The sequence below is a fragment of the Mauremys reevesii genome, linkage group 3, assembly GCF_016161935.1.
Source record: "Mauremys reevesii isolate NIE-2019 linkage group 3, ASM1616193v1, whole genome shotgun sequence".
NCBI classification, from domain to species: domain Eukaryota; kingdom Metazoa; phylum Chordata; order Testudines; family Geoemydidae; genus Mauremys; species Mauremys reevesii.
In genome coordinates this window covers 125,100,574-125,112,607 of record NC_052625.1, presented here as the reverse complement: position 1 = coordinate 125,112,607, position 12,034 = coordinate 125,100,574, and the positions used below count along the sequence as shown (strand labels likewise).

At 39.6% G+C, this 12,034-nt stretch overlaps 1 protein-coding gene across 7 annotated transcripts in view; it reads right to left on the bottom strand.

Moving 5' to 3' along the window:
* LAMA4 (laminin subunit alpha 4) overlaps nucleotides 1-12,034 on the bottom strand; it is a 157,274-nt gene that overhangs the window by 72,744 nt on the left and 72,496 nt on the right. For all 7 annotated transcript variants that reach the window (XM_039531831.1, XM_039531827.1, XM_039531825.1 and 4 more), the window contains 2 exons: nucleotides 10,628-10,708; nucleotides 5,071-5,285 (listed from right to left, as the gene is read on the bottom strand). In XM_039531831.1, coding sequence (XP_039387765.1) covers nucleotides 5,071-5,285; nucleotides 10,628-10,708 — 296 coding nt within the window. The remainder of the gene's footprint in view (nucleotides 1-5,070; nucleotides 5,286-10,627; nucleotides 10,709-12,034) is intronic.

Sequence of the window (12,034 nt, the reverse complement as noted above, 5' to 3'; positions counted from 1 at the left end):
ACAAGATCAAACTATCTAGGGACATAAAAGGAAACAAGAAAACATTCTACAAATGTATTAGAAGCAAGAGGAAGACCAAGGACAGAGTAGGCCCGTTACTCAATGAAAGATAATAACAAGAAAATGTGCAAATGGCAGAAGTGCTTAATGACTTCTTTTTTTCGGTTTTCACCAAGAAGGTTGGTGGCGATTGGACATCTAAAATAGTGAATGCCAGTGAAAATGAGGTAGGATCAGAGTCTAAAATAGGGAAAGAACAAGTCAAAAATTACTTAGACAAGTTAGATGTCTTCAAATCACCAGGGCTTGATGAAATGCATCCTAGAATACTCAAGGAGCTGACTGAGAAGATATCTGAGCCATTACCAATTATCTTTGAAAAGTCATGGAAGATGGGAGACATTCCAGAAGACTGGAAGAGGGCAAATATAGTGCCCATCCATAAAAAAAGGAAATAAGGACAACCTGGGGAATTACAGACCAGTTAGCTTAACTTCTGTACCCGGAAAGATAATGGAGCAAATAATTAAGCAATCAATTTGAAAACACCTAGAAGACAATGAGGTGATAAGTAACAGTCAGCATGGATTTGTCAAGAACAAATCATGTCAAACCAACCTGATAGATTTCTCTGACAGGGTAACAAGCCTTGTGGATAGTGGGGAAGTGGTAGATGTGGTATATCTTGACTTCAGTAAGGCTTTTGATACTGTCTCGCATGATCTTCTCATAAACAAACTGGGGAAATACAACCTAGATGGAGCTACTATAAGGTGGGTGCATAACTGGTTGGAAAATCGTTCCCAGAGAGTAATCAGTGGTTCACAGTCATGCCGGACGGGCATAATTAAAGTTAAATTAAAGAGTGGGGTCCTGCAGGGATTGGCTCTGGGTCCGGTTCTGTTCAATATCTTCAGCAGTGATTTAGATAATGGCATAGAGAGTTTTCAAGTGCGTAAAAGGTTCTTACAAGGAGGAGCAAGAAAAATTGTTCTCTTTAACCTCTGAGGACAGGACAGAAGCAATGGGCTTAAATTGCAGCAAGGGCAGTTTAGGTTAGACATTAGGAAAAACTTCCCAACTGTCAGAGTGGTTAAGCACTGGAATAAATTGCCTAAGGCGGTGGTGGAATATCTATCATTGGAGATTTTTAAGAGCAGGTTGGACAAACGCCTGTCAGGGATGGTCTAGATAATACTTAGTCCTGCCTTGAGTGCAGGGGACTGGACTAGATGACCTCTTCAGGTCCCTTCCAGTTCTATGATTTTATGATGGAGCATGTTTTGATTTCACTTAAAGCAGGGTCATTCCAAGTAACTTCATTAACAGTGGGGTTATTCTGCTTTTGTACTAGTGTGAGATTAGAATTTGGCCTATTCTGTTCTCAGCTGTAACTGTTAGGGGGCTGCATACATTGTGAGATTTTCTTTAACCTATATGATCTCTGTTTCTGCCAGCTACTGGATCTATATTAGTTGGACTTTATACTTCCAGAATTAGGGTTAGAGAAGTCCAGGCTGAAGGTCTACCTTTTCTGTAACAAAATAATGATCTCTAAAGAAGCAATGTCTTCTCTACTTCTATCACAGGATCCAGACAATTCAAAAAATTACTTAGCCCTACCAGGTGTAGTGTAGAGTGTAGATTAGGGACCCAAAACCAAATTGGCATCTTCTTTTAACCCGTTAACTTTAATTTGTGACTCAAAGGATTGTAACAAACTGATTTCAAAAGCAATGCTGATCTGTCACTTTTCATCCAGTTGTTTAGTAAATGTTGCAATGTTAATGGAGCATTAAACCTTTCTGTGCTCTTATGTCTTATTATTGCAGAAAGCTTCTAAAATTAACAATCTCTGAAGGCAATTTGTTTACTGTCTTGCAGTGGATATGATACATGGCTAATGAATGTGTTGAAAAGCAGATGAAAATTTTTTAAACTACTACAGACTTTTCTTTTTGCTTTTGCTCTTATGTCAAAAACACTCTCTTGCATAGATATAGCATGTTGCTGTTCTCTCTCCTTACTAATTCACCCATTTTGTCTTTTGCGGTTTTCTGCATATTTCTCTTCTCTGTATTTTTCTGTTCGATGCACCCTTTGTAGTGTTTTATGTAAGTCATGCATGTATGCTCCGAGTTTATTCAATTGCCTACTCTTGCTCTCATCTTTTTGCATTTCAAGTAAGTTATATTTATTATTTCATGGGCAATATTTCTCCCCAAAGCATTAACTGAACTTGCAAGTAAAAATCTAAACCACCTTGAGAACTCCAAGGAATATAATATGAATGTTTTGATCTCAAGCAGTCATTTTCAGATTAATTTAAGTAGAGTTTATATGTGGCATATAAGCCATTTATGGATTGCTTGTCTAAATGTTTGTACAGTGTTTCTGTTCAGGCAGTATACTCCTGTTAGTGAAATATGCCACGTTAAAATTTTTAGCAGCAGTTAAGATAAAATTAGAGCTGTGAATCTCTCCAAAATGAACATTCCAAAATCAGGATTTATTCAAGAGAGTCAGCTGTAAGATGAACTTTTGCAACCAAGAATAAATAAACAGATTCAGCTCAAATAAGAATTGACCCAAACTTTGTTCAAATCTGAATTTTTCTTGAGATTTGGGCAAAATGATGCACCATTCTTAATTTTTTTCCTGGTTTTAATGAGGACTGAAATACTGCAAGAAAAGCTGTTCTTGCAGGGTGAGCCATTGGTGGAAAGCCTAACTGATTGACAGTGGACAGACTCTGCATTTAAATCATTTATGTGCAGAAGAGTAGCACAAGATCTGTGCATCATTGAAATAACATTTAAGCCCTATTTTAACAATTTAAATGTTTAAATGTTGTGACCTTTTGACAGAGGGGTGAATTTCACCCTCCATGCATAGTGGTCATTTTTAGAGCTGGTCAAAAATTTTCCGATGGAACACTTTTGTGTTGGAAAACACTGATTTTACACAACCGAAATGTTCTTCAGGAATGTGTTAATTCCATTAGAACTTTGGATGGAAACCAGGCCTGCTTGCTTGGTTTCCTGCCAGCCCTTAGTCTCCTGGCTCCCTGAGCAGCATGGGAAGGCTGCTGCTTGGAGAAGGGGGGAATGAGCAACCCCAGGAGGCAACTGCTCAGGGAGTAGGGAAGTTGGGAGCTAGTTGCAAAATTCTGTTTTGGTTTTCTTGAAATGGATTTTTCAGAATTTTTTCTCTCACAAAATTTTGATTTTTTTTTTACTTGTCATCCAAATTCGGGACAATTTTTCCCAAAAAATCACCATCCTCTTGTGGCCAGTGCTAACTATTTTACCCACCACTGAAACTGCATTCATCTGAAGTATGGAAACACTGTAGCTTCTCTTGAACCAACAAGGTTACACAATAGTGTTTAGAGTGGACAGTGAAGAATAAATTATCAGTCAGGGGAAATCTAGGTAGATTGAGTTGGAATGTAGCCAGGCCACTAAGAAGAATCCTATTCTCACGGAAACTGCTACTGGATCTTTAATGACTATGGTATCAATTTTATGTGGCCCCATTGTGCAGGGTGGAGGATAGACATATACAAAGGCATGATTTACAAGCTAATTTTAAACAAGACACAACAGGTGAATTTAACTAACAATAGGAAGACATGGGAAAGGGAAGATGAGAGTAAAAGTAAGAACAACATGGTGTTTACATAAGCTAGCCATGTGCATAACTAGCTGCATAACATAGCCTATTCCAAGACCACTGTCTGTATTGCTTCTCACACTGGCTGGTATTACAGACATTGTTCAGAATTAGTGTAGTAACTAGTTGGCCACTTTCCAATGGACTGAGAGGGTCACTTCCATGAGACTCCCAGCCTCTGCTAAGCAGAGAAGAAATGTAAGGTCAATATTGGACTTGGGATTTTTGCGTGGTGCACAACAAATGGTACATTGCATACATACGGAGTTACTTGTCTAGTATAAATGAAATGTATTTAGCAGCAGTGAGTTTATACTGTTGTGAGTTGGGTTAAACCTTGTTATTGGTTGAGTTTAAATCTTGTTGATGGATGAGAGTGCAACCTTCATTTAAGATAGCTGTAAGAGACAGTTAAGGGGCGACATCTAAAATAAGGAATCAGTGGAGTCTAGTCAGAAGCTAATTCTAAGTGTAAAGAAGGTTCCTCTGGGCAGTTTCTGACCAGGTGGGTGGGTGGGGACAAGATAAGCAGGGATGCAGACAAGAAACTGAGAGAGATTCAGGCACAACAAGAAAGCTAAACTGCAGCCCGTAATCATGGTTTGACCTTGGAGAAGCCTAGAGAGAAATTCTGAGTCAGCTTGAGCCTGTATGCTAAGAAACCACTCCTTTTGGTTTTTTGCTTCCTCCTGCATTGGGAGAAGCAGGACTTTGTGCATTCCTTGTAAATAAACAAGATTGAGTCAAAGAAAATACCAGAATCAACCATCAATTTCTATTCCCAACTTTAACAACCTAGAAGGCCCTGAATTTTGACTAGCTGCTCAGGTCAAAATAACTATAGTTAAGACAGTAGTATACTGCCAAAAACTACAGTGAGACATGCGCTCTAGTTTACTGATATGTGGTAATCTGTATTTTCACAGTATACATGTGTACCGTAGAAAGATGTGTGAGCGTGTCTAGCTATATATGTGACAGCAGAGGTCTCAAGCACCAGTCCATTTCTTGATACATACATGTAGCCTACACGGCCTATTCAGATTCTGAAAAATCTAAACTATTATTAAAAAAATTAATAAATTTCTAGCTTCCTGGTTGTAAAGAAAACCTTCTAAACGTGATCAGAATGTAATGAATATTGAATTGTCTTTCTAAGTGTACAAAGAGCTCGAATCAATGTTTCAACAGGTGTAAATTACCTAGACACTCATTAATCTTATTGGGCATTTAACTCTGAAGCCTAATAATGACATTTTAATGACCAGTGTTATTAGAGAACTGCTGATCTTTTTAGTGGATGAAATGGGGAATGGAACAAGAGTGAAGCACTATATCTGTATTATACTATACTTTAAGTACACAATAGCATCTATTACTAACACAATACAATACCTGTACAGTTTTTAGCAATTCTGGCATCTCCATAATAGCCAGGAGCACATTGTTCACACTTGAATCCTGTGGTATTGCGCAAGCAATTGCGGCACTGGCCTGTCACTTCATCACAATCCTCGAAGATTAGGTTAGGATCTGAGTTTCCACTGCAGTCACATTTTTTACAGATGCTTCCTATCAGCAAGGGATTTCCATAGTAACCTGGAGCACACCTGAGAACAAATCCATGTCCAAAGATTATTAATAATGATCACATTCCCCTCTGCAGTATCATTTTTCTGTCCTTATTGGGTCGCCAGGAATTGATGGTGACATTTTTCAAGTGCTAGTGAACAAAACTTAAATTATGACAGATGTTGTTTTGTAATCTAATCTAAATCTAAATCTATCTAGGGATTTATAGCTCTGTGGCATTGAGGAACAAGTACTGCATCCAGAACACTTCTAGTTCTTGATTACTTCAGTCCATATATTTTTGTGTCTGTTCCTTTAGCAGTGAAAATGTTTGCTACACAGTGCTTTTTGAATGCATCACAAAACTATCTTGGCAGGTCACTCAGCAATTCTGGTGTTTATTTTATTCACTAACAGCTTCGGACTTCATAAACTATCTTGTATTATCTGGGAGACGGACAGAGGATGTCAGCTTTCATGTTGCAAAAACAAACCAGAGAAGACCAGATTCAGAGACCATTTTATCTCTTTTATCTAAGTTCATAGTAGAAAGGATCTCTGCAAAATGGTTTGGTGTTTGCCAATCTCTATGATGGGGCAACTGGAGTTTTGCAAAACCTCAGTCAGATTTTGATAAAACCTAAACAAGATGTTAGTCAAATCCACATTTCATTTTATCAGTATGCTACAAACGTTGGAGATTTGGGCAGATGGTTCTGATTTTGGCCTCTCTCTACATTTGTTTGTTTGGGGTTTTTTTGTGAAAGAAGAAAGGAGTTCTGATTCCCTTGAGCTTCCTCATCAGTGCTTTGACTATACTCACACCCTAAACTCCCAGAATAAAATCATACATACATTGAAAAGTATTTCCATATAATTCAAACAGACTTTAAACTATTTGGCTGCTTGAATTAATTGCCGTTGTCAGTAAAGTGCATGTCCATGTGCACGAACTACCAAGATAACCTGATAGTAAGAAAAATGGTCTGTCATTTTGGTGACCCAGAGATAAATAATAAAGCCATGCTCCATGGTTATGTGTCACCATAGCTGCGATCTGAACTCAGGCCTGGTCTACATTAAGAAGGGGGGTCGAACTAGGGTACGCAAATTCAGCTACGTGAAAAGCATAGCTGAATTCGAGGTACCCTAGTTCGACCTACTCACCCTTCCAGACGCGGCGGGGTCGAACTCCGTGGCTCCCCCGTCGACTCCGCCACCGCCGTTTGCAGTGGTGGAGTACCGGAGTCGACCGCAGCACTTCCGGAGTTCGAACTATCGCGTCTAGATCAGACGCGATAGTTCGAACTCTGAGAAGTCAAACTCACCGTGTCGACCCGGAAGGTAAGTGTAGACCTACCCTCAGTTGTAATGATATACATCCTGATTCTTCTGTCATCATTATTATCAGTGTAGCTCCACTGTTTTCCATGAAGATACTTCTAATTTACACTGGTGTGAGGGCAGAATTAGGCCCATAGTCTCTTATACACATAGGCCCAAGTTTGGAGTGAAAAGAAATTGTTAGGGAGTTAGGGACAGTATGTTACCTGTGCCACTTCTCTGCATCAAAGAGTGGCAGTAACTGTTTCCTGAGGGAATTTTGCCATGGTATTCCCCTCTCAGTTCAATGTTGCTAGTGGAGCACAGGCATTCCATTGGTAAAGATAGGAATGCTGCTATCTAGTCATGCTGAAAGTCTTTTAAATGCTTTTCACACCCTCAGCTAGTACCAGCTAGTGGAGCTAGTCAATATTTTTCAAATGTCAACAACATTATGAAGTTTGAAATATAAACAGGAAAAAATTCCTCTGATTTTTTGACCATCAGTAGAACTGGTTGAATTTTTTTGTATTTTCACATTTTTTCCTTTTAAAAAAATAATCTAATTAGAGGTTTTTCATGTGCTAGTAAGTGTTGTGTGACTACCCATCTACTAGTAACTGTTGTGTGACTACCAAATCATTTCATATTGGCCATCGAACAAAATGCCAATAGAAATAACATTTGGGCACTGCTAATACGAGCTAGATTTAAATTAATGGCCTCCAGGTAAAAGACTTTGTATATCATTGCCACAGGCCATTCCTTATAATGAAGATGAGGTGCTCAGTTTTTCTCCTCTGAAATACACCATTCAGTTGAAGTGCAGCTTTGTACATGACAGAAATGTGTAAGGCCATGCACATGCAGTTTCATTCCCACTGATGTGTTTGTTGGCATGGAGGTAACTGCTGTTTTTTATGACTGTCTGCCTCACTTCTATTAGCCATAGCTTATCAGCTGGAGTTGCTGTTTAAAACAGACAGAAACTTTCAGAGCTGAAAATGCACATGTGTCACTTTCACTTCCCCATGTCACATAATATAGACTTGGATTGCATCCAACTCCTCTGAATGGCTGGCACTGAATGAGAAAAGCAAGGAAACTTGGACAGAAATACACTGCTCCATCTCCTTACTTTATGCCCAAGAAAAGCTCCACAGAAAAGATCTTCTCCATTCCTGTCATGTCCCGATAAATGACTCTTCATTGCTAAATAAAAATATTTTCATTCCCATGTGATTTTTCAATGTCTCATTGTTGAAATAATGAAGTTAACAAATTCTCTCTTTTAACTCCAGGCATTTTTATTTCCTGTGATTATTGGCAGGGAAGATGTTAACTTTCCTCTACTAACCGTGCCAATGGAACCTTTCCTCTCCGTCCACCATGTACGCCAAAGCACTTTTTCCATAGAGAATCTTGTAATAATTAGAAAATAACAAAAACTGGATTTCATTTGTTACTGCCATAATGCCTCATTTTTTAAAGCAATGAACAAAAAGATTTCACTCGCTCACAACTTTACACTTGGGGATTGAGAGGTCATTTTCACAATTCCTAGCAAAAGCCTCCATGGTTTCCCAACCTTACATGTTGGCAACTAACTGAAGAATAAGTCAGGCAGTTCTGTGCCAAGCTTTCCAAGCAGAACAAGAAAACCTCTCACACAGAAGCCAGAGGAAATGAGGCAGCTTGCCTCCCAGTGCGCTGCAAGAGCACACATGCTGTTACATCCTTTGACGTCCTGCCACTTACTACCCTGAAGTGCCAGTCACATTCCTTAGGCCTGTATAGAGGGGCCTGATTCCACCTCAGCCCTTTTGAGGTGCTGGGCAGTCCCCAGGGAGCAGAAAAGTAGGCAGGGATCAGTGTGCTCTGCCCCCACTGTACACCATGTCAGGGGCAGGCATGACATGGGCCTAAAGTAACATTTACATGTGATCTTGTGGTAATTTAAAAGTGCCAGATTTGCAACCTTTATTGGTCTTCCAAGTCTGCACATGTGGTAGAGTCCAAACAGCCCAGCACTGCCCTGGACATGTATCCCCTCACCAATATAAAGGATCTCCTATGGGAGAGAGTAGGGGCATGCACAAGTAGGGGGGGAAGCAGAGGCACGGGGTCCCCCAATAATTGGTGGGGGCACAGAACTCCTCTGGCCCTGGGGCCACAGCAGGTGCTGACAGCTCTTCTGGCCCCCAGGCTTTGGGGAGAGTGAGTGAGTGAGCTCCTCCAGACCTGGGGCCACAGGGGGGAGAGCGAGCTCCTCTGGTCCTGGGGCCATGGCCAGGGCACAGAACATTCCCCTCTAAAAGTTTCAAATTTTTATTCCTGCTCTCTCCCCTGGGAAAAAGAGAGAGTCATTCTCCACTCCAACTGAATCACTAGTCTGACAACTGAGATTACCAATGAAGAATACTAGCTAGTGCTCAGTGAGCGTGTCCTCTAGGAACAGGATGGTGACCACCACCTCATTTCATCTAGGCCCCATATATAGCCATCAGAAGGTAAAGACTTTTCATCACTGCCGACATTGGTTGGACTGGAACTAACAACCTAGAAGAGAAAAGATCCATACCCCATTACTAATCACTTAATCAACTTGCCCTCACTGACTTGGGCTAACTGCTTTCTTCTTCCTTTCTTCTCCTTTGCCTGCTCTTATCTTTTTCCTCTGGTACACAAAAAGCTGGCCAGCGGCTATTAGATACCAGATAAAGTAAGTTGACATTATACTTTTCTGCCACTCTGAATAGAAAAATGTCTGTTACCCTTTTCAGAGAACTTCATTCATTTGTAGTCTAGTGTGATATTTTAATAACCAGTGAGAAATCTATATTGTCCTATGTTTGCATATATGACATTCCAGAAGAATAACAGGATATAGCCAGACTGGAAACAAGTTTATTTCATTTTTATGCTCTCCATCTGCAATAGCTTTACTTGTAAAATTGTAACTTTGGCCACTTTAAAGGTCCAAAAGGTAGCATATGGACACTTTGAGTGACTTGCATTTATAACAAGTTATTTTATTTAGGAGGTAACTGTAGCTTTTACTTTGTGACAAATCACAGTTGTTTCCTTGCTCTTTACACACAACTCTCTCCTTTGGATATTTGGCATCCATTTCCCCCCTCATTCATAGTCCAGTTATGCACTGGTTGCACACAATCTTCCACTGGAGTTAATCAACTGAATTCTCTACAACACCAGCTATTTTATTGGGTACAAAGGATGGGGTGGAGAACCAGAACCAGATGAGGCTCCCATATCCTGTGCTACTCAGCCCCTTTGTAAATGAGAGCAACTTTATCTTATATCCTCAATGACATTATGCAAGTGGGAGCGTAAAGGGGTCTCCATTGACTTCAATGGAACGTCACGTATTGATGCCACACTTTCATCATGAATAACGGTATTGGAAGCTGGTACTTCACAAGATTTAAATTGTGTTGTACTATATAGCTCTGTTTGTTTGTATACATTGTCATTCTTGATATGTAGTAGCAGAAATCTTTTGAGGACATATAGACAATCTGAAAAGCAAAGCTGGATCAGGGTTGCTCAGTTCACTTTTTACTGAGATGCATCATTTGAAATGCATTCCAAATTTAAATAATAAATATATAGCTGCTTGTTAATAATTTGATCAAATATTATGATTTCCTCTCTGGTCTTGAAAAAATTCATTGGTAGAACTACCATATTTTTTTCTAGGAAAGGGGTTATAGGAAGTATATTGCTAATTTTAAATTCAGCTGTTAGCTGTATCCAACACACTACAATTCTGTTCCTTTGAAGAAACTGGTTTCATGAAGATAAAATGCAATAACTAGACAAAATATACAAAATGCAGGTCTTTCTCCAGCACCTGTTGAAGTCAGTGGCAAACTTCTGTTGGTTTCAGTGCAAGATCAGGCCCTTAGGCAGACAGACATAATATAATCCACTGAATGTCAAGCACAGAAAAATTCTCCCCAGTGTGTGAAACAGTCTTAAAGGCTTTGAAACATTGGCAAACTTGACCAGTCATCCATACTGCTAGTCTACTTACCTTTCACAGTTGGGTCCTGCATAGTTTTCTTTACAGACACAGCGCACTACCCCACTTTTTCTCTGACAGGAAACGGCAAAACTAGAATTGCATATAAAAAATATCAATCAGGGTATCCAATACTTATTAATAGCCTATGCACACATTCTGTATATTGTGAACATTTGTTATTTATATGACCTTTGGGCTGATCCTACTTAGTGCTGAGTGCCCTCAGTTCCCACTGAAGTCAATAGGAGCTGAATGTACACTACACCTGGTCTTTTTATTTTCACCTATAAAAACCATGCATGCCTATCACACTATATAAATTGTAAAAAGATACTGACTTCCTTCTTGCAGCCTAGCTCAGACACACTTACATGCTTCTATACATATATTATAAATAAGGAACTTGCATTCGCTGTATAGCTGAAGAGAGTATATAGTTAATCTTATATTTCCTGTGAACTTCTATTTTATTTCAGAATGTTTAAACAGAAGGTTGCTTTTGAAATATGTTGGCTCAAGTTCTTTGGGAACTAAAATCTTATATTTAACCACAGGAAAGGTACAGTACAGGCAGTGGCAGTGCAAGTTTCCTCACACAATCCCCACAGAATGTCTCAAAGGCATCCTATAGGAATCAGAGTAGATCCTCAGGTGGTGTAAATTGGAATAGTTCAATTGATTTCCATTGAAGTCAATGGAGCTATGATGATTTGCACCAGCCAGGGATCTACTCTACCATCTCTAGGAGAGAAAAGGCAGATTAGTCTACAAATCCGTTCAACCCTTGGCCTCTGCTGAGACTGCCAGCCAGGGTGCCAGTTAGGGCTGCTTGTGGTGGGAGTTCTGTGCTGGGATTTTTAACAGCATGTTATTCTAACATCATGGCTTCCTTTACCCCTTGTGGTCTTTAATTTTCAGGATCAAGTTTCAGTTTCTTAAAATAAACAAATAACCACATTATAATACGGAAACAAAAATTCTTTGAAATGTGGGTTGGCCCCTAAAAATGACCACAACTTGGTTAGTAAAGACAGGAAAAGTACCAAACCCTACACAATTAAATCAGGGTGATGTGTCTTAGATACAGTTACAGACAAAAAAAGAGCACACAATTTTAAAGACATTCTTACTTAGTTTAGAAAATATGGGGCCAGATTCTCTTCTGCATTGACACCCATTCAGCATGGCCAGGGAGCAGGAAGGTTGTCAGGGAACCAGTTACAGTTCCATGTTTCTTTAACTACATGCTCCTTGGTTCTTTGCCTAATCTTATTCTAATTTATCTTAGTTGGCTATTGTCCCAAAAGTACTATGTGCCAGCTGAGAACTGGTAGAGAGAGCAGAGCACCACAACGCATACTTTTCCCAACACACTGCCTTTGCCTGGGTCAGTGAGTGGTTTATGTAGGAACTGGC